This window comes from Urocampus carinirostris, chromosome 3 (assembly GCF_059441175.1).
Source record: "Urocampus carinirostris isolate Australia breed hairy pipefish chromosome 3, RoL_Ucar_1.0, whole genome shotgun sequence".
NCBI classification, from domain to species: Eukaryota; Metazoa; Chordata; class Actinopteri; order Syngnathiformes; family Syngnathidae; genus Urocampus; species Urocampus carinirostris.
Window position 1 is genome coordinate 53,790,985 of NC_142351.1, and position 26,640 is coordinate 53,817,624.

Consider the following 26,640-nt stretch of genomic DNA (forward strand, 5'->3'; position numbering starts at 1 on the left):
CAGAAATTTCTGGCCGTGATTCAGCCGCAAACGGCTGTGTGACCGGGCCCTTAGTTGTACAAGTACATAAAACAGCTTAATGAATATACATTATGTATGTGCAAATCTTTTTCATTTTCAAGTTTCTCTAATAAGCCATTCTCTCAACAAAACGCTCTGGACCCACAAAAGAACTATATGGCAGAGAAAGATGCTTTCTATCGCTAACAAAGGGGGACTTCTCCATGCGCTAAACTTGCTCTCAAGCCAATTGCAGGTCTTCGGGGTTTATGTTGGTGGTGTGAAATGTATTTGAAACAGCCCTTTTCTTACTTTCACTTTTTTCATGTTAGAGTAACCACATGCATGAACATGAAACCACTCACCAAAATTAGGTACTGTACCGCACCTCATCATTTCTTACCATACCATCACAGACTGTTCCACGTGATATAGTACCATCAAATAACTAACTGTATTACTTACCGTACCACAACATATTAAACCCTACCACATCATACCATACCTTATATGCCATACCCTACTGCACTGAGTTATACCATAATGAACCGTTCCACATCATATACACATCATACTGTACCACAACATATCATAATGTACCACAACATATCAAACTGTACTGCATCATACCATAAGTGAAGTACCATACCGCACCAAACCAAGACCATACCATAAAATACCATATCACACCTTATCATACCTTACAGTACCACACCATATTCTACTGTACCGCATCATACCTTACCATACCACAGACCAGGGCACTCTGGTCATCGAGGTCCACATGCCTTGCTCGGCGTTTAAGGTTTTTCTGCTCAGTACAGGTAATTGAATGAATGAATAAATGAATGAAAACTTTATTTTGAACATTAAAGTAAAAACATAACAAAAACAATAACTCAACAACAAAATAATGTTACACAACTTGTTCGAAAAGGGGTAGTAAGAAGCAGATGCTTATTTACCTACCTTTTCATTTAAAATACAACAATGAAAATAAAAACAACAGTAATAATATTAATAATAACAGTTATGATATAAGAATAGAAACAATAACAACAAAGTTAACCATAGTTGTTGACGCACTATTCCCAATCTCTCATATCACTCATACCCCATTTTCTTCATCTCTGTATTCCGCCAGTAATGTTTTTTTGTATTTACATTTGAACAAGTGAATAGTTGGACATTGTTTGATTTCATCTTGTAAATTGTTCCAAAGTTTGACTCCACATACAGACACACACATACTTTTCCTGGTTATTCTCACCTTTGGGATTATGATTATTTACTACAGCCCCTTAAATTATAATTTCCCTCTTTCCGAATGAATACGTTTTGGATGTTTTCTGGCACTATGTTTTTGTTTACCTTAAATAGCAGTTGTGCAATGAAAAATTTTACTAAATCATCCAATTTCAATTATTTGGACCGCAGGAATAAAATATTAGTATGATCTCGATATCCTACCCTGTGTATTGTTCTAATAGCACTTTTTTGTATCATCTTAGTTGAAGAAGAGAAACCTCCAAAATCATGCAGGACTTGCGGCCCTCGAGGACCGTAGTGCCCAGGTTCGCCGTGCTATGCCATGCTATACTATACTACACTACACTGATTTTTTATTAAAAGATTAAGGAGGTTCGGATGGTAGTGTTATATTAACAAAAACAAAAAAAAAACCACAAAACTTCAACAACAACAAAAATCCAAATCCTGTGATATTAGTGGATGACTCTTCTTTTGTGGCCCACATCCATTCCCAGCTTACACGTTTATGAAAATTTATATTTACAGTAAATGAAACATGTGCAAAGCAAACAAAACACCTAAAACTAAATTCCATTCGATGAAGGACCAAAAACTTGCGCAATAATCCCTTTTTAATATTAATCACAGTTTAGGCAGCCTTCCGACGGAGGGGTTGCCAGCTTTTCCTTATTATATGAACGAGGAAATGGGGAAAATACGCTGAATAAATTGAAGGTGAGCGGGAGAAGCGTGCGTGGTGGCTGAGGACGACAATGCGCTCCTGCACAAAACTGCGATGAAGCGAGATTACAAATTCATTTGAAGAATGGAGGCGGATGCAAATGTACTTTATATGCATTCCTGAGGTCGCAAACACACACATGCAGCCTTTGCAGTTTGTGTTTCATCTCGCCGTGCAACGCCGATGGAGTCAAGCTCAAAAAGCGTGTTAAATAAAATATAAAAGGTGCTATTTATGTTCGTGTTGGGTTGGGGCAGCCCTCATGTTTCATTGTGTAGTAGCTCTCTTTGAAACAGAGGCCACACGCAAGGTACATGTACGTTTTTCGTGCCTGTTGGTCACGAAAATAAAACACGGATGATCTCACGCTTTGTCTGATCTTCTTCGGCCGCCATCTTTGTCTATTTTTTTCTGCCGTCTTTTTTCTGCGTGTTTCCCGGGGGACAGGTGCGCCGTGCACCATTGTCATGGCAACTGTAGCGGGAAGTCAAGATGGTGAACTTGTTGCTTGGCCTGCCCTCATTTTTTTAGGAGGAGAGAGATACTGGTGCATGAAAGCAGCAGATGTTGTTTTTATCATTATTATCTTGTCTATTGTTTGGATTCTAAAACATAGCTTAGTCTTGTATTGGGAAATGTTCATATCTCCGTTATTTGAAAATTATAGCAGTCGTATACTGGATTGAGGGCCACAATTACGGGCGTTAAGGCGTTTTTCTGCTATTTCCTAAATATGGCTGTATGAATGGCTTTAGTTTTAGTATGTAAGTCAATCAGAATGCCTTGCTACTTTGGTCTTTGCGACCTGACTGCGCCGCGGGTTGTAAAAATATTCCATGATCCATTATCCCCAATGGCATATTGCAGCCACGCATTTTCGTCTGGCCTGACATTTTTTTCCTTGCCGTTTTGTCTACCAAAAACTGATCCACATTTTGTTGGCTGTGATCCATTATATCCGATTGACCATTGCTTTTTTAGGCATGGTTGTTCTATTTTAGCCTTTGTTTCCTCCTTAAATGAAGTGCACTTGTGTCGCCGCAATCCATTATCTCTGTTCACATATTGCTGCAAGAATGGTCAGACAGAGTACCTTTTTGTCAGGCCTGGGGGCTCTTTTATTGCCATTCTGTCTAATGAAAGTGAACTGCAATTCTGTGGCCCTGATCCATTATCATCAATCGCAAATTGCTGCAAGCGGTGGCCGGCAGAGCACACTCTATGTCGGATCTTACGGCTCTGTTTTGTCGTTCTGTCTACCAAAAATGTGAACTGCACTAGTGCTGCTAAAAATTAGTATCCCCAATCACATAATACCGCGAGTGTTGTTTGGCAGAGTGCACTTTTGTTTAGCCAGGCCACTTTTTTATGTTATTTCTGCCTAAAATTAAGTGCACTCGAAGTGCTGTGAACCATTATCCCCAAATCCATATTGCTGTGAGCAGGGACCAACGGAGGTTGTGCAATCAGAAAGGGTCGATGAGGATTTTGATGGATTTCTTGACAATGAATACTGATGAAAAACAGTTTTTTTTTTCCTGCTTTATTTTTGTGCTTGTTTGGTTAATGTCTTTTAGCATGCCCACGCCTATTGGTAATTTTGAAAAAATTGAGTACTTATTCATCAATACTTAAAAAATGCAAAACCAAACTGTGTGTGTGTGTGTTTTCTTGTATGCTGGACGTAATATTGATCCCAGTCTATTTTCAAATGTGCATACTTGTATTGTGTGTTGTTGAAAGACGGACGTAGTATTGCTCCCGCTCTACTTATGAATATGGATGATTGAAAGTGAATTGTGTATAAAACACATGCACAACTCAGGTGCGTCTTTCGTGTGTGTTGAATACAGCAATGGCACACGTAATTGAAGATTTGCCTTTTAGTATGTTTTGAGAATATTCATGCTTAGTTCTACAATTAAAATCAAATATGTGTGGAGCTTTACAGCTTAAATCTCATTTTGCAAAAAAAAAAATTTTTTTTGAATCAGCTGTGTGTTTTCAAGTGAGTTCAGTTCACTTTAATTATGCAACGCTCAAATTCTTTCAGATAAAATGCTCCAACCCCATTAAAAATGACAACAGTGGATCCATTTGACTGTGAACGTCTTAATTTCTCAACATTTGGAACATGCAACGCCCCTTTCCAAACTCCTGTCCCTCATCAGCTGGCCACTCATCTGAAAATGATAATGACACGGCGCTGTCAAACGGAGAAAAGATGATTTGCAACCTGGACCAGTAATTACTTTTGTCCCATCTATTCTCACCATAGCTGTTTTGGTCCTGCACATAATAGCACCCGCAGGCCGGTAATGATGCTGACATTTAACACAATATAGCACTGTTATTGGAGCGCCGGTACACAAGGTCAACTCATTAGAGAATAATTAATGCGGGGTGCTTACACCAAACCAGCCTGTACTTGCGACCAGGGTCGTGGCGTTTAACAACGACGGGAGGGAACACAAATAATGGATACGTCTGGTGGCTCGAGACCAACGGGACAACTCATCTCCTAATGCATTTGAAGATTAAGAAATGTTCTTGATCAATACATTAGAGAAGAAATATGAATTTCCATTTAATTGGTGACTAATTTATCAAGTTTTTCTTTAGGTATTACATGCTTTAAAAGACTGTGTCTATTTGGATTTGTGAATAAATATACATGCAAATTTGATATATTTTTGGTATTTGTTTTAAAATAGATTCAGCAAATGGTTTTAATACGCTTACAATTCCAACGAATAGTTTATTAGACGTTTTAAGCACTTAGATATTTCGTTTTGTAGTTGCCCTGCAGTATTTTTGTAGTATTACTGTAATAGCGTTGTTGTAGTATTTCTGTAGAAGTATTGTTTTACTATTACTGTAGTTGTATTTTCGTCGTTTTATTTTGTCTAACAATGTTCTTTTTGTGGATTTTTTTACTCAACCTAATAACAGTATTTATTTAACCTTTCCCCTTTGAAATCAGTCAAATTGATCAGAAAAAAACAAACACAACCATAACACCCACAAGACAAAAACAATCTATCTATCTATCTATCTACCTTGGTCATATCCTTCAAGAGGGGTGACCGACAGCAAGACAAACACATACAAACAAATAGCAAAAAACACACACAAAATGTTTGGACCATGGCCAACCCAAATGCCCAAACACCCACACAACCGGCCATGTCACTCGGGTCAGGGTGACACAACACACTCTTTTGTTCAATAGCAGGGCCCGACAGCTTTCACTAGTTTGCCCCTGCCGCATCATGCAGGTGCCCTGCCCATCCCTTAGAATGCGCCCAAACATCCCACTTTTACAACACCTCTGCACTCATTCCTATCACCAACAAGAGCTCTAGCTTCCATTAGATTTAGACCTCTTTCCTGCAGTGCAACAAAAAAAATGAATTTGGATATAAACTAGTGCAGGGGTCGACAATCCAAAATGTTGAAAGAGCCATATAACACCCCAAAAAAAAAAAAAGCAAATTGGTCTGGAGCTGCAAAAATGTAAATGCTTTAAATAAGCTTTATAATGGATGCAACACGTGCTCTGTGTATCTACATTACCTATATTAGCCTACTATCAAAATGAGTATGTTTAATGCAGTGCATACGGTGGAGAATGAAGCACTGCGTGACTTCTGTGTTGAAATTGGGAGTGGAGCATTAAATTGTGACAAAAAGTAGCGGAGCTTGCACTCTAACAGGAATGACAGGAGAAAGACGAACAAGCAAGGAGCTGATTTCCCATTTCTCTCGTAGTAACACCCGGAGTTAGAATGTAATATTTATTCTAAACATTCTTACAGCGTTCGAAAACGTTTTTTTCTGTCATGCCTTTCCTTCTAGAGAATCAATATTAAAAGAAAAATATTTCTTTCCTCCATTTTTTCTATTTGTAAACATTTACAAAAAAGTGCCAGGGAGCCACTCCGCACCGCTAAAGAGCTGCATGCGGCTCCTGAGCCGCGTGTTGCCAACCCCTGGTCTAGTGGTGAGATATCAATTTCCGTTTCATATATTGTTTCGCGATTTAGGTCATGGATGGTTATCAATTAGTTTAGCCATTGCTCAAATACTGTCGTTCACTCAAAGACCTTGGATGGCAACTCACACCTATAATCCAATGTACTCTACGGTATATACGGCACACTGGGTTTCTAAGGCGCACTTTTACTTTCCTGGCCAAATTGGGGTTCTCAGGTGCGTCTTGTAGTTTGGTATATGTGTAGCTGTACTTATTCCAATGCAACTGTAATGTTTGTGAATTGAATAGGTAATACATCCAGAGTTACTTTATATTAAGAAGTAGTTACTCCAGACTCTTTGAGAACAAGCAATACACTGATGTGGCCCTCGGTGAGAATGAGTTTAACACGCCTGGCAAACAGGTTCAAGAACAACAAACGGTCATCAGTTTTTTTGATTCTTCGCATTGACAGAAGGACTAATTCAGACATTATAGCTTCACAAGAAAATACATACCTCTTTGCACCAGCATTGTGACTTCACTCCCTCGCGGGCATTTGCTCAGCAGGTCCACAACCTGGTTGTGGCTCATGTTCTGCACATTCCTCTTGTTCACCTCCATCAGGATGTCGCTTTCCTTCAGTCCCCGGCATCGCGGGTAGTCCACGATCTGCTTGACTCGCTGCCCACCCCCGGTCAGGCTGTCGGCAATGGTGAACCCGAATCCTTTGTCGCCCTTCTCCATGTGGATGGTGATGAGCTCAGGCTGGGTGGCGATGGACGAGGCCAGGGTGACCACGTCGCTGGCGTACGGGTGCAGGCTGTTGGACAAAACCTCGGCGGACGGGCTGAGAGCCCGGGGCTCCCGCTGGCCGTTGAGGGGCCCTCCGGGTTTGGAGGGGGGCTCAAATGTTTCCTGTCCGTTGACGATGATGGGTTCCTTGTCCAGGATTGCCACAGAGGTGACCAGGCTGGTGTTGGGATCGTCGGGGTCAAAGGGAAGCGGGTAGCCCCGGCATAGGGCCAAGTCCACAAAAGAGCCAATGGGGATTGACTGGAAGATCTTCACCACCTGGGCGTGGGTGTAACCCAGAACAATAGTGTCGTTCACGCTGACGATGACGTCACCTGCATCACAATGATTAGAGATTACAGTATCTATTTGTGTATAGCAAAGCTCCTGTGTATAAAGCGCACCCCTAATTTTTTATTAAAAACCAGTATAAAATGTTCTTGTACTTTTCTCAGCTTAAACTGCCATATTTTTAGGTCATATACACAAAGTTGTACATTATATACCAGGAGTCGGGGAAATTTTTGACGCAAAGAGCCATGATAGCAAAATATTTTGACTTTCTTTTGGAGAGAAAACCCAATTCTCCAGCACATCATATTTCACGTTTTTTAATTTTATAAATTTAGGAAATAATAATGCCAGAGAGGGGGTCATGCTATATGTGCAGAGATCCGCCCACGTCTTCAGCTCACCCAATTGAATTTCTCTGGGTACTTGGCTGGCGTTTTTGAGTGTTTATAGTTTGTTCTGTGCCTTTTCACTATAAAGTGTCTCAACGGTGAATATTCGCTTCCATATACCGGATTCCATAGAGATGTATAGCCAAAACAGGATCTGGTGGTGTGACGGGGTGACTGTAAACTGTGGTCAAGATGATATGCAATATATATTCAGGACGAAACATTTTCCTTTCTAGTGTCGCTTTGGCTTCAAATATATCATAATTGGAACAACGTAGAGAAGATTTTATCTCCGAGGCAGATGTACTCATGAAAAGAGCCATACTGCTCTCGTGAGACATAGGTTCCCGACCCGTGGTATCAGTCAAAAAATATTGCTGACAAAAATTGCGATACATTTTATGCAATACAAATCAAACCCTTGTTGAGGCCAATTCATTCATTGTCTTTCAAAGTCCAATTCATCATCAGATACACCAAAGAGTTGTTTCTCTTGGCTTCTTTTAATCTAGTGAACCGAACTAAACCCAGTGAAATAGAATAAATATATTCAAATATAATAAAATAAATAAAGCAATATTTTGTTATGGCTTTGCCAGTGTGTTTTAATTTTGAACAGGAGCAAAAGACATTTTCTTTGTATACATATCCCCATTAAATCAACATTAAATTAAGGAAGCTAGTAGTATTCAGCCACAATCTCAATTTACTTCAAAGAAAATCAGAACTGCAATTTTCTATCATCCACTCAACTAAACGTACAAAGAATTAATGTATTTTGGTTTATTAGTCAAAACAATATTTTATTTTTTTAATTAATTGTGCATTTCAACAGCTAGGGGCTTAAAAACACACAATTTGACACAAACGTGTTTCGGTGCAATCCAACTGCCACACTCAAAAGTCACTTTTCTCCACTAGCCAATCAAATATTAATGAGTAGAAATTGTGACACATTTTCTATCAAGTTCTCCTATCAAGTCATTTATGTGATATTTAATATTTGACAGCAGGCTCTTTGTTCTAGAGAAGCTCAACTCTTGCACTTGCAAAAGAAAACAGTGCCTCGTACTGATAGCAAACATGTACTGCACCTGTCTCCATCTTGCCATCCACAGCTGCAGGTCCGTCCAGAACCAAACTTTTGATCTGCAGGAACTCGTCGGGTTCGTCTCCTCCCACCACGGTGAAGCCGAAGCCGCGGCGGCTCTTCTTCAGCTTGGTGTTGATGAACGTTCCTTTCAGCTCGGCCGGGTTCCTGGTGAAGAACGGCTTTCCACCTGCGCAATCGCAGGTCAAAATTGGAGTGGAGATATTGATAAGTTGGAGGCTGAACTACTTTTATTTACGTTTGGCTCCTGTCGAGACAGGAGGTTGACTTGACTGGACTTGGGGATCCCTGTAGGTCTCCAGGTGGTTCGGAAGGTAGTTTACTAAAGGTGCGGCAGCTGAAGAGTGCTCCTCAATCCACTCTGGAGAAAAAAAACTTTTATTTGTATCCCTATGTACACAGCACACATTTTTTATTCCAGGAACTGGTTAATAAACTCTAAAAAGACACACAACAATCTATCAGAGATCCATCACGATGGCAAGCAAAAACATGGATATTTGATTACGTATAGTTCACTCATTCCGTGCTATAACGCGGTTTAGTTTTCAATGTTTTGCCACTCCATGGATTTTTTGCATTCTGATTGGCTAAAAAGTATCCACACTTATAATATGACGGTACAGTACTTGTTTGATGAAAAAAAAAATAGAAAGGTTGAGACAGTGAATTTTATCATTTAATCGTACGCTTCAAAAGGTTTTTTTTCTCTTGTGTCAGTGTATAATTAAGTAGTAAATTGTATAATGATTGTACAAAAACGGTTTAGCCTTCACAGGTTCTCTTTGAACATAATCCCAGAAGTAAACGAGGGATTAATGTACCCTATTTATATGATTGTATATATATATATATATATATATATATATATATATATATATATATATATATATATATGACAATTTTCAACACGTAGCCAAAAAGGTGGGCAAAAATGTGAAAGATCTGGAAGTGATGACAGTAAACGTGATTAAACGTCTGTCTGATTAAAATGAGCAATATTTTTTGTACAAAAAGGAACACTTCCTTTTCGGGGAGGGGGATCATGTTAGATTTAGAAGTGGACATAATGAAGTGCTTAAAAAGTTAAAAAGTTGATTTCAAATAAATATTTGGCATGGGTTCAGTAGGAATAGACTTTTTATTATTACTGGTTTAATAGACAATACAGATGTACTGCTCAAGTAGCCAATATTTTGTTTTAATTTAATTGTTATGATAATTAAATTCAATGGAAAGGGGGGCTATAATAAGAAAATAATAGGTTTATTCTGTATTTATGATTTGACACCTGCTAAGGAGATAGCATAGGATGCCAGTTTGTTATTTTGACTATTATACCTCACTGTTGTTCGTTATATTCGACTATTACGCGCTGTTTACAGCATCGTCACTAGAATAGAATAGAATAGGACTTTATTGTCATTGATATCAACGTTGTGAAACATTGTGCGCAAAGAGATTAGACATTGCACTCGAGGATAAAACGTGTAATAAAGACTTTGAACCGAAAAAAGATACAAGACTACCAAGATTTAAAGGAAAAAACAAACAAAACAAATAATTACATGGTTTGCTTACAATAATAATAACGCAATGAAAACAAACATTGCATTGTAACAATACAGCAATGAAAATGACTGCAATAACATTTGGCGGCAATAAAAAAAAAACTGTATAGATCACGAGGTACACACACACATATTATATATATATATATATATATATATATATATATATATATATATATATATATATATATATATATATATATATATATATATATATATATATATATATATATATATATATATATATATATATATATATATATATACAGTGCATCCGGAAAGTATTCACAGCGCTTCACTTTTTCCACATTTTGTTATGTTACAGCCTCATTCCAAATTGTATTAATTTAATCTCTTATCTCAAAATTCTACACAAAATACTCCATAATGACAATGTGAAAAAGTTTTTTTTTTTTACTTTTTTTGAATTTATTAAAAATAGAAAACTAAGAAATCACATTTACATAAGTATTCACAGCCTTTGCTTTATACTTTGTTGATCCACCTTTGGCAGCAAATACAGCGTCAAGTCTTTTTCAATATGATCCCACAAGTTTAGCACACCTATCTTTAGGCAGTTTTGCCCATTCTTCTTTGCAATAAGTCTCAAGCTCAATCAGGTTGGATGGGAGACGTTTGTGCACAGCCATTTTTAGATCTCTCCAGAGATGTTCGATCGGATTCAAGTCTGGACTCTGGCTCGGCCACTCCAGGACATTCACGGAGTGGTTCTGAAGCCAATCTTTTGAGATCTTCGCCCCAGCCTGAGGTCAAGAGCGCTCTGGAGCAGGTTTTCATCCAGGATATTTATATTTATTGCTGCATTCATTTTTCCTTCTATCCTGACTAGTCTGCCGGTTCCTGCTGCTGAAAAACATCCCCACAGCATGATGCTGCCACCACCATGCTTCACTGTAGTGATGGTATTGGCCTGGTGATGAGCGGTGCCTGGTTTCCTCCAAACATGGCGCCTGGCATTCACACCAAAGAGTTCAATCTTTGTCTCATCAGACCAGAGAATTTTGTTTCTCATGGTCTGAGAGTCATTCAAGTGCTTTTTGGCAAATTCCAGACGGGCTTCCATGTTCCTTTTACTAAGGAGTGGCTTTCGTCTGGCCACTCTACCATTCAGGCCTGATTGGTGGATTGCTGCAGAGATGGTTGTCCTTCTGGAAGGCTCTCCTCTCTCCATAGAGGAACGCTGGAGCTCTGACAGGGTAACCATCGGGTTCTTGGTCACCTCCCTGACTAAGGCCCTTCTTCCCCGATCGCTCAGTTTAGAATGCCGACCAGCTCTAAGAAGAGTCCTGGTGGTTCCAAATGTCTTCCATTTACGAATAATGGAGTCCACTGTGCTCATTGGGACCTTCAAAACAGCAGAAATTTTTCTGTATCCTTCCCCAGATTTGTGCCTCAAGACAATCCTGTCTCGCAGGTCTACAGACAGTTCTTTTGACTTCATGCTTGGTGTTTGTGCTCTGACATGCACACTCAACTGTGGGACCTTATATAGACAGGTGTGTGCCTTTCCAAATCATGTCCAATCAACTGAATTTACTGCAGGTGGACTCCAATTAAGCTGTAGAAAGATCTCAAGGATGATCAGTGGAAAAAAGATGCACCTGAGCTCAATTTTGAGCTTCTTAGCAAAGGCTGTGAATACTTATGTAATTGTGATTTCTTAGTTTTCTATTTTTAATAAATTCAAAAAAAGTAAAAAAAAACCTTTTTCACATTGTCATAATGGAGTATTTTGTGTAGAATTTTGAGATAAGTGATTAAATTAATACAATTTGGAATGAGGCTGTAACATAACAAAATGTGGAAAAAGTGAAGCGCTGTGAATACTTTCCAGATGGACTGTATATATATATATATATATATATATATATACATGTATATATATATATATATATATATATATATATATATATATATATATATATATATATATATATATATATATATATATATATATATATATATATATATATATATATATATATATATATATATATATATATATATTCACAGTTTCCATTTGTGTTGCTGTACTCTGATTGTCACACCCTGCGAATCTGCTTTTTGTAACCTAGAAGATTTAATAAAACAAAATTTAAAACAAATTTGGAAATTGGCATAGCGAGTGTGTATTGTCCTTTTGTGTGTTCCTTGCAAGTTCAAAATTAATTCATGTCTTCTGTCCTGATTTGTGTCTACTAAACTTGAAATGTATCATATTGTTTGCCAGAATTAGTGTTGAATTCGTTTTTATTTTGCCTGTAATTAAGAATGATTAACTATCAAATGCTTGACAAATGCTTGTCACATAAGGGTTGTTTTACTTTAATTATTGGACACTTGCAAAAATGTACGCTTCTAATGCCAGGATTGATTGATTTGGGCTATTTAACAGTGTCAAAGAATACTTCTGACAATGACAGGGTTGGGGTATTTTGACCACCCTTTGGGCGCTTGTGATAAGTACACTTGTAAGACCAGGGTTGTTCTCTTTGTGATAATTGTTTGCATCATTGTCACTGGTCATGTTGCTGTTCCTTTATTCCCATATCATTTAGAGTTAAACTTCTTTTTGTAAACTAATACAAATAAAGAGCTCAGGCGAGGAACTTTAGAACAGGCTTGATATTGTAAACCTTGGGAAATTAATATGGTCCTCTCTTGTTCTCCTTGCAAACTCAAAATTAGTTGGTGTCCTCTCTCCTTATTCTACCTCATTTTAACTCATCGGTTTGCCAAATACCTTTTCAGTTTTTTCTAATTATCATATTGTTCATACAAAGCTAAAGTAATACACATGAGGTATTTGTTTAGATTTGGTTTCTAAAAAGTTCAATATGAACAATTTGTTCATATTTTTTTTTACGGTCACATTGCAACTAATATTTTGTTTACGGATAGTTAACCCCGTTTAAATGATGTTTGTTGTACATTGGTGAATTACCCCTTATTTGCTTTGGGTTAATTCGCAAGAATTGAGGAAAAACAGGAAAGAAAAATCACCCGTTAATTATTTTTCCTATTATATCTTTTAAAATTGTTTTTCTAGAAATATGAACTAAAACAACTAATAAAAATAAAAATAAAAATTTTGCTCTGAGCAAGAAAAATTACTCTTGTTTTAGGGATTGTTTTTCTCTTTTCAGTAAAAAAAACAATACTTAAAATTGGCAAGATATTTAGTTTTTAATTTTTATTTTAGTATATTAATATAAAGTAAATCATAATATTAGGATTAGAAAAAAATGTCCTTGAAATTAGCTAGAATTGTCTCTTAATTGTATTTTTTTATATTATACTTATATATATATATATATATATATATATATATATTTAGACATGGGCAGCACGGCAGCGCAGTGGTTAGCGCATGTGCGGCACAGTTCAGGTCATGGGAACCTCCTGCGTGGGTTCAAATCCAGCTCCAGACTTCCTGTGCAGAGTTTGTATGTTCTCCCCGTGCTTGTGTGAGTTTCCGCCGGGCACTCCGGTTTCCTCCCACATTCCAAAAATAAGCATTTCAGGTGAATTGGCTGGTCCAAATTGTCCATAGGTGTGAATGAGCGAGTGAGTTGTCTGTCCCTGTGTGCCCTGCGATCGGCTGGCAACCAGTTCAGGGTGTCCCCTGCCCACTGCCCGATGATTGCTGGGATGGGCTCCAGCACCCCCGCGACCCTACTGAGGATAAGCGGTGCAGATAATGAGATGAGATGAGATATTTACACACACACATATATATACATATATATAAATATTATTATTATTATTTTTCCACATTTTTAAAGAGAGGTTCAAGAAAAGGAGGAGATAAAAAGTTCCCACCATTCTGACTATGATCCATTGTCAAATAGGTCTCTATAAATTGTTCATTGACGGTCTTATTTTTATAATTTCATAGTCGGACCAGCCAATAGTCAGCCAATACATAAATTAAAGTGCATAAATCTTGTCGAGGTGCGAGACACGACTTATATGCCAAAGCAAACAGTAAAGAACAAACAATGGATTTTGATAACTGTGATAAAATACCCAAAATATCACCAGGGTTTGGGATGCTTTAAAAAAACAGGCATTTAAATGTAAATAAATTTGCAAGCAAGAGTTTTGGCCTTGAGCATAGGGAAAAGGAAATGCTCAGCACCCAAACCATGGTCAGTCATTAATATTTCAAAAACAAGACGCCCGCAGACATAAAACTAAATAAAGCAAAATAAATAAATAAAAAGACAGAATGAAACAGGCATGAAACCAACCTCGAATGTACCGCTCACCTTCTGGAGGCTGCGGCTGCTGTTGGTGATGCTCTTGCAAGATTTTGCGACACCTTGCCTCCAACACTGGGTTCTCATACTGGGTCTTCCTGTTGATATGGCTGCCCAGGGGAAGAAATGGTTATTCCATTTGACAGCAGACCAGTTAAAATGCGTAATAAAACCATGTTAGAAGAGACAACAGGTCGATTTTCTCCACAGACGCCGGGTGACGTGCTGACGAGGAGGGTTACTTACTCGACGTAGTAAATCCCGTACACTGGGTCATCTATTCTCTCCCATCCGGGCGGCAGCTCTGAAGTAAAAAAGACAGACAGTGTAAAACATTGAAACACTGATAAGCTGGCGCGTCACATTAAAAGCAATGGGACATTCAATTGGAAATCATATTTATTCTCGAACCATTTGTTTATATCCACCACAAATAAGGGTCTTCAATGGAGTTATTGCATGGTTTTGTCAGTTGGAAGGTGATCATTGGAACTTGGAATTAGCCCAATACTGGTAAAAAAAATCACACTGACACTGACCATCAACAGTCCACCAGGGATAGAAAATTGTGGCCACATTGGTGCTGTTCATTTTAAGCCAAATAAGAGGAAAAAAAGAGCCACCACATGTGACACAAATGTGTTCTCTTGACCTGCTCTCAGTATTAGTCGACCCAAGATAATGGCTCTCGGGCACAACCGTGCCTTTTGTTTTAGGCGGACCAGAAGTCCACACCTACTGTCAAAAGGGCCTTTTGCCAATCCCCGTTTGCAGGAAAATGGGATTCGGGAGAATGGATCACGGCCGCTCAAGTGCAGTTAATTCAAGGTGGAAAAAAATTGCAAAAAAAGTGCAGCCAGGCCCGCCAAAAGTGCCCGCTGCTGGTCTCCGCTCATAGCCATATGCGATCAAGGATAGGGGATCGTGGCCGCAAAAGTGTTATTCATATTTTGACGGACAAAACGGCAAAAAAGAGCCACCAGACCCCTCCAAAATGTAATCTGCAAGCTTCTGCTCACATAAATAGACACTAGGGGACGATGGATCACGGCCTCACAGGTGCAGTTTATCTTAGGCAGAAAAGAACAGACAAAAAGGGTCATCACACAAGGCAAAAAAAAATTCTCTTTTGCCCACTGCTTTTAGCAATATTTAGCTTGGGGTGACATATCATGGCCAAAAGTGTGTATTTAATTCCAGGCGAGCCACAACAGCATGCCTTCCTACAAAAGTGCCTTCTGCCAGCCCCCGCTTGCAGCAATATGGGTTTGGGGATAGTGGTTCGTGGCCACACAGTTCACTTTTTGGTGGATAAAACATCAGATAAGAAAAAAAAAAACGTGCTCGGCCAGGCTCCACTTGCAGGAATCGGGGATGACGGGTGCAGATCATTTTAGGTGGAAAATGACTCAAATTTTATATGCCGTTCCATGCACTGGAATACAAGGCGCACTCACGACTTACTGGCAACTTTTGGGTTAAATATGGTACGACAGATACACGTAAAACCAAAAAGAAACTTTTGCCAATAGAGTAATATATTTTGGGAGACAGTGCAGTGGAATAATATCCCCTGGACTTTATAATGAAAATTGTCTTACTCTCCTCTCCATGAACCAGTGAATTTGGTTACACTTTTTCCTGTGTTCATGTAAAATACTTGCTTTAAACCAGTCCCCAGCTGAGCATGATGGTATAAAAACAGAAACATCCTACCTAGATCACTCTCCAGCTCCTCAGTATGTATCCCCTCTTCTCCAAAGGGAAAACCGGATGAAACAAGAAAAAAAGAATGAAGAAACAGAAAAGGGGAATGGGGATCAGAGGAAATGTAGCAGGGGGGTGAATGAAAAACAAATAGATAATGACATGAAATGACAGGAAGAAAACAGATAAAACAAGAAAGCCCTTAGACAGTGAGATCATCAAAATACGCTACATCAGAGGTCTCGAGCTCACGGCCCGCAGGCCATTTGTTCCCTGTGTGACAAAAGTTTCAGGCCCCCGCCTTAATACGATGTATTAATGTCAGCGCAAGTTGGATTTTTGCTAATTAGTTATATCGGTCTCGAAATAGGGAACAATTCACTCGCAAATACAATTACAGTGCGTGCGCGGAAATAAAATGAGTTGGCAAGTTCTTTCTGAAGTGTATCTAAAATGGTAATTTGAAATACACCAGTGAAAGCATAAAGCGGAGTGAAAAAGATAGAGAGTGGAAGACAAAGATGGACAGACAGCAAGACAGAGGGAGACAAAGAGAGAGGAAGAGTCAGGTCAGAGAGAGACAGTGAGAGAAAGGTAAAAGGCAAAAGAGGGAGAGAAAGTGATAGAGGGAGGGACAGATACAGGGAGGAGAAAGACAGAGAAAGAGAGAGAGACAGAAAGAGACAGAAAGAAAAAGTGAGGGAGAAACAGAGAGATACAGACAAAGAGGGACAAACTAGGGGGAGAGAAAAACAGACATAAAGATAGGGGGATGGAGAAATTGGGAGACAGGGAACGAGGGAAGGAGCGAGACAGAAGTAGAGATAAGGAGATTCACAGAGAGATAAAGACATAGAGACAAAAACATGGGGATAAAGGAGAGAGAAACAGAGAGTGAGAAACAGATAGATAGATAGATAGATAGATAGATAGATAGATAGATAGATAGATAGATAGATAGATAGAGAACACAAGAGCGAGAGAGAGCGGAGAGAGAGAGAGAAAAAGAGAGATGGAGAAAGGTAAAGGGATGAAAAACAGGGAGATAAACATGAAATAAATAAGAGGAAAAAAGGGGTAAAATGTGTTCCTCTAATCAGTATACTACCAATACAAATGTAGCTTTATGCACAAAATGAATTAATGTTTTAAAATAAATCAGCAAATAATAATAGCATTTATTTTGTCCAACGAGGGAGAGAGCGAGAGGAGACAGAGAAGAGAGAGTAGGTGAGAAAGTGAGAGACCAGATGCACCTAGATTTCTGACTAATTAGATTTGTCGGCTAAAATATAGTATCTGGTTACTTATATTTCCTCTTATTATGATGTACTTATTACCAATAAATCTATGTTCTCAATTTTTTTTACGACACTTGTTTTATGACCATTAGTTCTTAAATTGTGTCGAAAACAAGTTGAGTTTGAGACCCCGACGCTACATTAACAGCCGTAATGTGCTACTTTGTTTTGCCACTAGATGGTGCATTTTCCCCATGGGTCTTTTGTGACCCATGTTCTTCATCAATTGCCAATTGATGTAGTTGTTAAGTTTTAATTTCTTTCCCCAGACAGGTCAAAATGATTTCCCGCTGTAGTATGACAAGCTAAATTTGGCTTACCATCATCGTCGCACTCTTCCAGAGGTCTGCAGGCTTTGTCTCGACACCGAGGATCCAGCCAGGACGTGGTCTTTGTGTTGTGGCTGAAAACAACAACAAGAAAGATGAAAAGAGCCTTTTTGCAAAACCATTTGGTCGCATGTAAATAACAACTTTAAAGATGTTTGCGTGTTTATCAAGAAACGAGGGCCTCTGCTGCACAAATACTGTTACAGAGCAAAACAAAAAAGAGAGGAAGCAATCAGTAACGGAATTGTTTTTGTCTTCCCTCCAATGTTTAAGCGGGACTCAATTGATTTCTAAAAGATATTATTGTTTTGTTTTTCTCTTTTTACATCATTTTTTTATTTTATTTTCCCTGTTTCTCTTTACTATTTTCCTTTCTATTTCCCCTGTCTATTTTTTACTTTATTTTTCGGTTTTCTCTTTTACTTTTTACATCTTTCTTTTCATTTTCTTTCCTTTTTTTCTTGCTTTTGTTCTTTCGTATCGGTTTTCTTCTTGTTTTTTTATTTCTTCTATTTTTTTACCGGTATTTTCTTTTTTTTTTTTACCTTTTTTTAGTCTCCTATTTTGGGGGGGCTTTTTTCTTCTCCGCAGGGTGGGCAAAATAATATGAAAACAAATTGTGTGCTTTGTTCACTTTGAGTCTCTGTAGTTTGCATTCTTCCTTGTGCTTTGTAGCAAATCAGTTTCAGTTGCTCAACAAAATACAGAAAAATTGAATAGTCAAATATTATGCACTGTCCCGACTGTACCGTACAGCGCATCATAGGGGTAGAAAAAACAAAATACTCATATGTATAGAAATTTTTATTTATTTGACATAACATGAGGCTCACTAATAGGGAGCTGAAATGATTTTCCGCCATCTTTCTGCTAAGGGTTCCCCCCCAAAAAAACTTGTCGAAGGCTGGGCAAAAAAGAAAATTGAGAATAAAAGTGGCGTAGTTTGGTCACCTTGGGTCTGTTTTATGTATTTTGTATTCTTCCTTGTGCATTTTAGCACTTGACGTGGGTTGCACTAAAAGATACAGCGACATACAGTGGTCTAATATTGCAGTGTCCCCTGAAGGATGTAATTCTTATTTTGTAAAAAAAAAAAAGCTGAATAAAAAAAAAGATACATTGTACTTAAAAAGAAAAAAATGTCTTGCCAAACACACAAAATGTGCTCACTGAAAGCATAACTTTTTCTTCTTTCGATGTTTTTATATCTTTTTGCTTGAATAACATAAGAAAAAACATCTTTAAAAGAACAAAATTGTCTTCCATTGCATTGTTAACATGTTTTTCCCATTTAAAGGGACACTTCGTAAAATTAGATGTCGCTGTATTGTGCATTTCACCGAAAACCAGTCCAACAAAGCACAATGAAGAACACAAACTTCACAGACTCGAAGTGTCCAAATGGCAACATACTTTGTCTCATTTTTTTATTCTGCCCAGCCTTTCATAAGGTCTTTATTCTGGGGGGGTAACCTTAGCAGCAAGATGGCGGACAACCATGTCAGATCACTCATATTATGTAAAATACATTTACTTAAAATGCATTTTTATTTGAAAGTTTATGTATTTTTTCCTTATTTAAATCAATACTGTTTTTCTCAAGGTTTCTTCATCTACCTCATCTTAAAGTTTTTGAGTTTTTCCTTGCCCTCATGTAGGTTTTAGATCAGGAGATGGTGTAGTTTGCAAAAATCTGTGGTCTGTGCAGTTCTTTGAGACTTCTTGTGATTCAGGGCGTCACAAATAAACATGACTTGACTGGACTTAAATGAATGAAGTATTTACCACCAGGAGGCCCAAAATAATACACACGGTTCCTTTTTCGGGAAAAGAATTACATCGTGTCAAGAAAACCATCTACCGTTTGCTAGATGAGATCATTTTGCTTATTTTAAGCAACAATCTGCTTGATTTAGTACCAAAAAAAAACCTAAAAATAACAAAAAACAAGTGAGCATATCTTCAAACTAGAAACAATTCTGATTAAAATAACATTTCTGCTATTGGGGTAAGATTTCATTTTTTTCAAGTCTTGTAGATGTTAGTTAAGTTTGCTAATTTAAAAAAATAATTTGTAGCAAGATGAAACTGAAATTAAAACTGTATTTTTTAGCTCCATATATTCTCGTTTAACTAAAAAAACAAGTCAAAATACATAGATATAAGACAACTCATTTGTATATAAAAGAAAATGTTCTGGGTGGGATTTTTGTGAAACAATGTTTCCGTTTTTTTCCGGACTATAAGGCGCATTAAATGAAAACTGCAGTAAGACCAATGGTTGCATTCAAAATAAAACCCTTAGAAAAAAAAATCATATTTTATAGAACATAAATTTGGGAAATTAACTTAAAGCATTTCATTTTAATTCGCCATTTCTGATTTTATCTACGGTATTCGCGGTTTATAATATACACCTCATTATAAGGTGCACTTTCAAATTCCTGGCATTTTTTTAGGTGCGCCCAATAGTCTGGAAAATATGTTTAAGGGGAAGTAATTAAAATACCATTATGTTACTGAATAGCAGCCCCAACAACACGTTGTTAAACAATCCTTTGTGTCGATTTCTGCTCGCAAAAGAAATAGCAATTGTAAAATTGAACATACAAGCTCTGTAAATGCACAGCCATGTCCTGGTGGTGTGCCTTTGTTGTGCTGCAGAGAGGACAGAGAGGAGGACGTAATCAGGTGATCGGGCTCTGATCTCCTTTAGAGATCCACGACATGCGAGGATTAGCGGGTAGCTAGTGGAAGTCCCGGTTAGCGACCGCGCATGCAACATCGTCATACTATGGAGAAAGATCGCTGTCAAAAAGGCGTATCCACAAAAAGACAGTTCGGACCCGTATACGAATTCATTTGGGTATTCAAAATGTATTTCAAATTTGTGGGTCAAAAACGGTACGGTTTAAGTAAGAAGCACAAAAAAAAACAGTGGACAATACAAGTCGAAAAGCTACGAGTACAAACCGAAAAGCTGTGGGAAAACCTACATATTGTAAAGCTAAAGAGTATGAATCAAAAGGCTGCAGGAAAACAAACAGGTCAAAAAACTACAAACTCAATTCCAAAAGCTTATGAGTCAAAAAGCTACGGGTACTAATCAAAAAGTTATGGGAAAACCTACGGGTAGTATAGCTAGGCATATGAATCGAAACGGTACAGGAAAACATACAGGTCGAAAAACTATGGGATACAAATCAAAAATCTATGGGAAAACCTACGGGTCGAAAAGCTATGAATCTAAAAGCTACAGGAAAACATACACATCAAAAAGCTACAGAGCCACCTGTGTTAAAAAGCCACAAAAACAAATCAAAAGCTACAGGAAAACCAACAGGTGGAAACACTACGAGTGTGAATCAAAAATCGGCAGTAAAACGTACAGGTCCAAAAACTACTGATACAAATAAAAAAAACTACGGGAAAACCTACAGGTCGAAAAGATACGAATACAAATGTAAAAGCTACAGGAAAACATCCAGATCCAAAAACTAAGAAAAGACAAAAAAATAAATAAAAATACTATGGAAAAACCTGTGTCAAAAAACTGCAAGTACAAATCCAAAAGCTACAGGAAAACCAATGGGCGGAGCAGCAAAGAGTCTAAATCAAAGCGCTTTAGTAAAACATGCAGGTCCAAAAACTACGGGTAAAAATAAAAATCCTACGGTTCAAAAAGCTATAGGAAAACATATATGTCAAATAGCTGCGAGTAAAAGTCCAAAAGATACCGCAGAGGGAAGGAGGGTAGTCTGTACAGCCTTTGATACGTTCAAAAATCTACGCGAAAAACTAAGGGTCGAAAAGCTGTGGTACATGTCGGAAAACTACTTTTTGCGCATGCGCAGGTGAGGTGAGGTAATCGCATCTCAACTAGTTTCCGGGTCGTTTGTCTGAAGCCTACGTGACAAAAACTTTGCATACCGCTATCATTCGTACCTGTAGGTTTTCCTGGAGTTTTTGTACTTTTCGACATACAGGTTTCCCATAACTTTTGTGTTTGTACTTGTAAGCTTTTCTGCTTGTTAGTTTTTATGCCTGTAGGTTTTTGATTGGTGCCCTAATGTTCTCGAGCTGTAAGTGTCCCTGTAGCTTTTTGTTTTGTACTCATAAGCTTTTCAACTCGTTGGTTTTGCTGCTTGTAGCATTTTGATTTGTACTTGTAGTTTTTTCAATTTTAGCTTTCTTTGTAGTTTTTTTGATTTGTGCACGCAGCTTTTCGACCAGTAGATTTTCCCTTATTTTTTGATTCATACCTGCAGTTTTTCAACCTGTAGGTTTTTATGCCTAAAAAATTTGTTTAGTACTTGTGCATTATTGACACATAGGGGTTTCTATAGCTTTTTGATTTGTACTTGTAGCTTTTCAACAAGTGTATTTTCTTCTCACTTTATAATTTGTACTTATATGTTTTCAGCCTAGGCAGCACGGCGCTACAGTGGTTAGCGTGTGTGCGGCACAGTTCTGAGGTCATGAGATCGAACCTTCCCGTGCGGGGTTTGCATGTTCTCCCTGTGCTTTTGCGGGTTTCCTCCGGGCCCTCCAGTTTCCTCCCACAATCCAAAAACATGCATGTCAGGTAAATTGGCAAAGTCCTAATTGTCCCTAGGTGTGAATGAGCAAGTGTGCCCTGAGACTGGCTGACAACCAGTTCAGGGTGTCCCCTGCCCGCTGCCGAAGGATTGCTGGAATGGGCTCCAGCACCCCCACGACCCTACTGAGGATAAGCGGTGCGGTAATGAATGAATGAATGTTTTCAACCTGTATGTTGTCCTATTGCATTTTGATCTGTATTTGTAGATTTCCGACCCGTTCATTTTTAATATGGTTTTGTAGCTTTTCGAAACAGGTTTTTATTTGTACCATGAGGTTTTTATGCCCGTAGGTTTTTGATTCGTACTTGTAGCGTTTCCACCTATATGTCTTTTCTGAAGCTTTTTAATCCATACTCGTAGCTTTTATTTCTAGCAAGAATAGAAAAAAAGTGAGAATCATTTTCCGGTGTTAGGACATACTCGATGAAGTAAAGTTCCCCGTTCTCTGTGTAGGCCATCTCCCAGTTGTCAGGCAGGGGACCCAGCGCTTCTTCCGGGGACACTTGAGGCTCAGCCAGGGTCTGCTGCCCGCTGTCGGCCATGGAGATGGCCGCATTGTTCAGGCCGCAGGAAGCTGCGTTTTCACGTGCCGGGTATGGCCGCAAAATGCCGCCACGGCCCTCATCCTGGTCACTAGGGTTACCTGCGCACAACAAAGGAGAGGGGAAGAGACTACGCACTAAGGATCCTGGGGAAACAACACAAGGAACAACAAAGGGAAAACAAAAGACGGGTTTACGTCTCAAAACAGCTTGAGAATAGTGATGGGAATTTTGACTCTTTTTAGAAAACTGGCTCTTTTGGCTTGGCTCACTAAAAAGAAACAACTTTTTCGGCTCCCAAATTGTTTTTGTTGCTTTAATCTATACATTAAAAAAAGTAAGTGTAAGTGGATCCCTTAACCACTAAGGTAGTAGGGGCACCATTTCCTGTGGTGTGTCTTGGGCAAGTACAGTCTGGTGGCACCAATCCCTCTCCAGGCCAACAAATGTTTCCACCCATATATGACCAATTCTTATTCAACATTATGCATAAAATGACTTTAAGGGGGGAAATAAAACCCCAAAAAGACAAAAGAAAGACAAAAAAAAATTAAAAGAAGAAAAAAAAAATTAAAAAGTGGGCAAAAAATGGAAAGAGCAAGGATAGACAATTTAACAAATGAAGAAAAAAGAAAAACCTAGGAAAAAAATAAACAAAATAATAAAAAAAAAGAAAAAGTGATAAAGAGAGAAAAAAAGATTCAAAATACAGCAAAAAAGTAAAAAGCTCGTGAAAAATAAACAAAGGGAAAAAAACGGAAAACGGCAAAAGAGAGGACATAAGATAAGAACAAGAAAAAAGTAAAAGGCTAGGAAAAAATAAACAAAGACAAAGTTACAGGTAAAAAAGGAAACAAGAGAGCAAAATAAGGTAAAAAAAAACAAGAAAAAAGAAATATAATAAGAAAAAAATAGGAGAAAAAAGGGGTAAAATCTGGGGGATTCCTCTAATCAGTATACTACCAATAAAAATGTAGCTTTATGCACAAAATGAATTAATGTTTTAAAATAAATCAGCAAATAATAATAGCATTTATTTTGTTCAAACTTCAACAAACTTTCAACTTATATAAGCTTTTTTTACCTCTCTGAAAAACACACGACACAAGAAAATGTAATTTAAAGATACTAAATTTTCAGTGCAACAACAAATGAAATATGAAATACAATAATAAACTTTTCATTAAAAAAATCTAACCACATTATCCCTAAAAACCATAGGAAATATAATTTTGAATATTTACATATCTACGAAAAAGATAAAACTCAATAGTTTAACCTTTTATGTACTCAACAAATTTAAAGTCAATAACACTAAATCCATGCAGAAAATAAGTGCATATTAACCCATGACAAAAAAAATGCGTCTCAAAGGGAACCGGCTCCTGTTGTTCACTTCAAAGAGCCGGCTTATAGAGCCGTTTTGTTCATAAGCGACACATAACTACTTAAGGAAAACAGTGGAAATCAGTCACAAAAGCTCACTCTGTGATGTACTGAAAGGACCCCGGGGATATGCAAATTTTCTTTCCAGTGTGATTTTACCCTCACCCACTTTTTTGCTCCCTACCACTTTTCCCAGACTGGCCCAGCAGAGTGCCAGCATTTCCGTGCTCTATTCAGACCCGATCAAACGCTAATTCAACATTTTGGCAGGCTGGCGAGGGGATACAGGGAAGACAGTTTCAAAAGACGGAAAAACACGGAAGCTCCACAAAAAAGCTGCGAGCTGAACTAGAGACGGCGGAATGTTAGATGGTTACCACGAACGCCTCACAGTTCAGAAGTCTCGAGTTCAATTCTAGCTACCGGCCTCCTTGTGCCGAGTTTCCATGTTCTCCCCATGTGTGCGTGTTGATGTTTTTTTCCGGGGACTTCAATTTCTTCCCAGATTCTAAAAGCACAGCAGAATAATTTGTAATCCCTGTTAGGAGGCATTTAGATTCCATCCATTATCTGCACTGCTTATCCTCAGTAGGGTCGTGGGGGTGCTGGAGCCCATCCCAGCAATCTTCAGGCAGTGGGCAGGGGACACCCGTAACCGGTTGCCAACCAGTCGCAGGGCCACAATGACAGACAACTCACTTGCTCATTCACACCAAGGGACAATTTGGACCGGCCAATTAACCTGACATGCATGTTTTTGGAATGTGGGAGGAAACCGGAGTGCCCGGGAGAAACCCGCGCAAGCACGGGGAGAACATACAAACTCCACAGAGGTTAGATCTCATGACCTCAGAACTGTGCCGCACACGCGCTAACCACTGCGCCACCTTGCTGGGCACTTAGATTAAAAACAAAAACCCTGTGCAAAATATGAGATATAAGAAATATAAGAATATAAGAAAAATTGTGTGTTTTGGTCACTTTGAGTCCCTGTAGCTTGTATTCTTCCTTTTGCTTTAAAGCGTTTTTGCTTGCACTACGTCAGACATCACAGTGTCCCTTTAAGGATAGCTCTCTTTTCATGAAAAAAAACAAGATAACATTTAAAATATATACATATATATACCTAAAATGAGCAGAAATGTATGTCAATGGTTGGAAACTTTTTATTTTTTGCAGTATATCTCACAAAAACACGCACAATTGTCCTTTTCGTAAAGATTTTTACATCTTACTTATTGAATAAAACAACATATTTAGAAACAAATATTGTCTTTGAATAGCATTGATTATTGTTTTGCTCATTTAAAGCGACACAGTGTAATATTTAATCTCGAAATGTCACAGTGCGCAAATGTGAGTGCTACAAAGCACAACGGAGAATACAAACTACGTAGACTCACAGTGTCCAAACCATATTATTTAACATGTTTGCTTTTGGAGGGTACCATTAGAAGCAAGATGGTGAACAATCATGTCAGCTCCCTCTTGCCTCATGTTACAGTGCCTAGCGAAATGGTTGCCCATAAGTTTCCTGATGACTTCTGAATTATTCAATGTCGACCTAAATGACTAACAACAACAAACAAAGTGCAGCTGTGTCATTAAGTCTCGGTTTGAATGTACCTGCTCTGTTATGGCCTCAGAAGAGAACAGACAGGGCAGGTTCAGGATGAAATTGTTGAAAATTTCAAAGCAAGAACGGGATACAAGAATATTTTGCAACATTTACACATCTCTTGGAGCACTGTGCAAGTAATAATATCAATAGGTAGAGAGCATAAACACACTGCAAACCTACAAATGCCTGGCTGTCCCTCTAATCTTACGACCCAAACAAGGAAAAAACTAAACAGAGAAGCCACCAGGAACCCCATGATCACATGGGATGACCTGCAGGCAAACACAGTTTGAATAGACCTACACTATTTTTTTCTCTCCATAAACCTGCCTGAAAAAAAATGTAGCAGGGTGGAGGGACTGAATAACATAACGGGCTTATAACACAAAGCCTTCCTGAGCTCCGCGATAAATTTGACAGCAACACTACAAAAAAATGAGCTCTTTACTAAATTCTTCCTAAGCGAGGTATGGGTGAACCGAAAGTACCACTTAGGTGACCCTTTGGAAAAGGGCTGCCATTCTGGAATGGTTTGACGTACAAAAATGATCTTAAACTCTAATGAATCCACCAGCCGGATTCGGAAAATGCATGGATGACAGGCTTGTTTGGACTAAGTATATTACAGGAATACTTTTACTGTACCCTCGGTGGTCGTAATATGATCATAGATGAGGTATTATGAAATTTAGGAGGCTGAAGGGGAGAATTCAATTTTTTGGGGTATAATAGCCACTGGTT

General features: G+C 38.3%; 1 protein-coding gene across 10 annotated transcripts in view; it reads right to left on the minus strand.

Annotated features, from left to right (window-relative positions):
- Positions 1–26,640, minus strand: part of LOC148370132 (membrane-associated guanylate kinase, WW and PDZ domain-containing protein 1-like) — a 154,991-nt gene that overhangs the window by 32,643 nt on the left and 95,708 nt on the right. For 5 of the 10 annotated variants that reach the window (XM_088332485.1, XM_088332478.1, XM_088332486.1 and 2 more), the window contains 9 exons: positions 22,771–23,038; positions 20,360–20,407; positions 17,741–17,823; positions 16,129–16,167; positions 14,659–14,716; positions 14,422–14,522; positions 8,797–8,919; positions 8,542–8,727; positions 6,488–7,099 (listed from right to left, as the gene is read on the minus strand). In XM_088332485.1, the coding sequence (XP_088188611.1) occupies positions 6,488–7,099; positions 8,542–8,727; positions 8,797–8,919; positions 14,422–14,522; positions 14,659–14,716; positions 16,129–16,167; positions 17,741–17,823; positions 20,360–20,407; positions 22,771–23,038 (1,518 nt within the window). The remainder of the gene's footprint in view (positions 1–6,487; positions 7,100–8,541; positions 8,728–8,796; positions 8,920–14,421; positions 14,523–14,658; positions 14,717–16,128; positions 16,168–17,740; positions 17,824–20,359; positions 20,408–22,770; positions 23,039–26,640) is intronic. The other 5 variants (XM_088332480.1, XM_088332479.1, XM_088332483.1 and 2 more) reach the window with 5 other exon arrangements.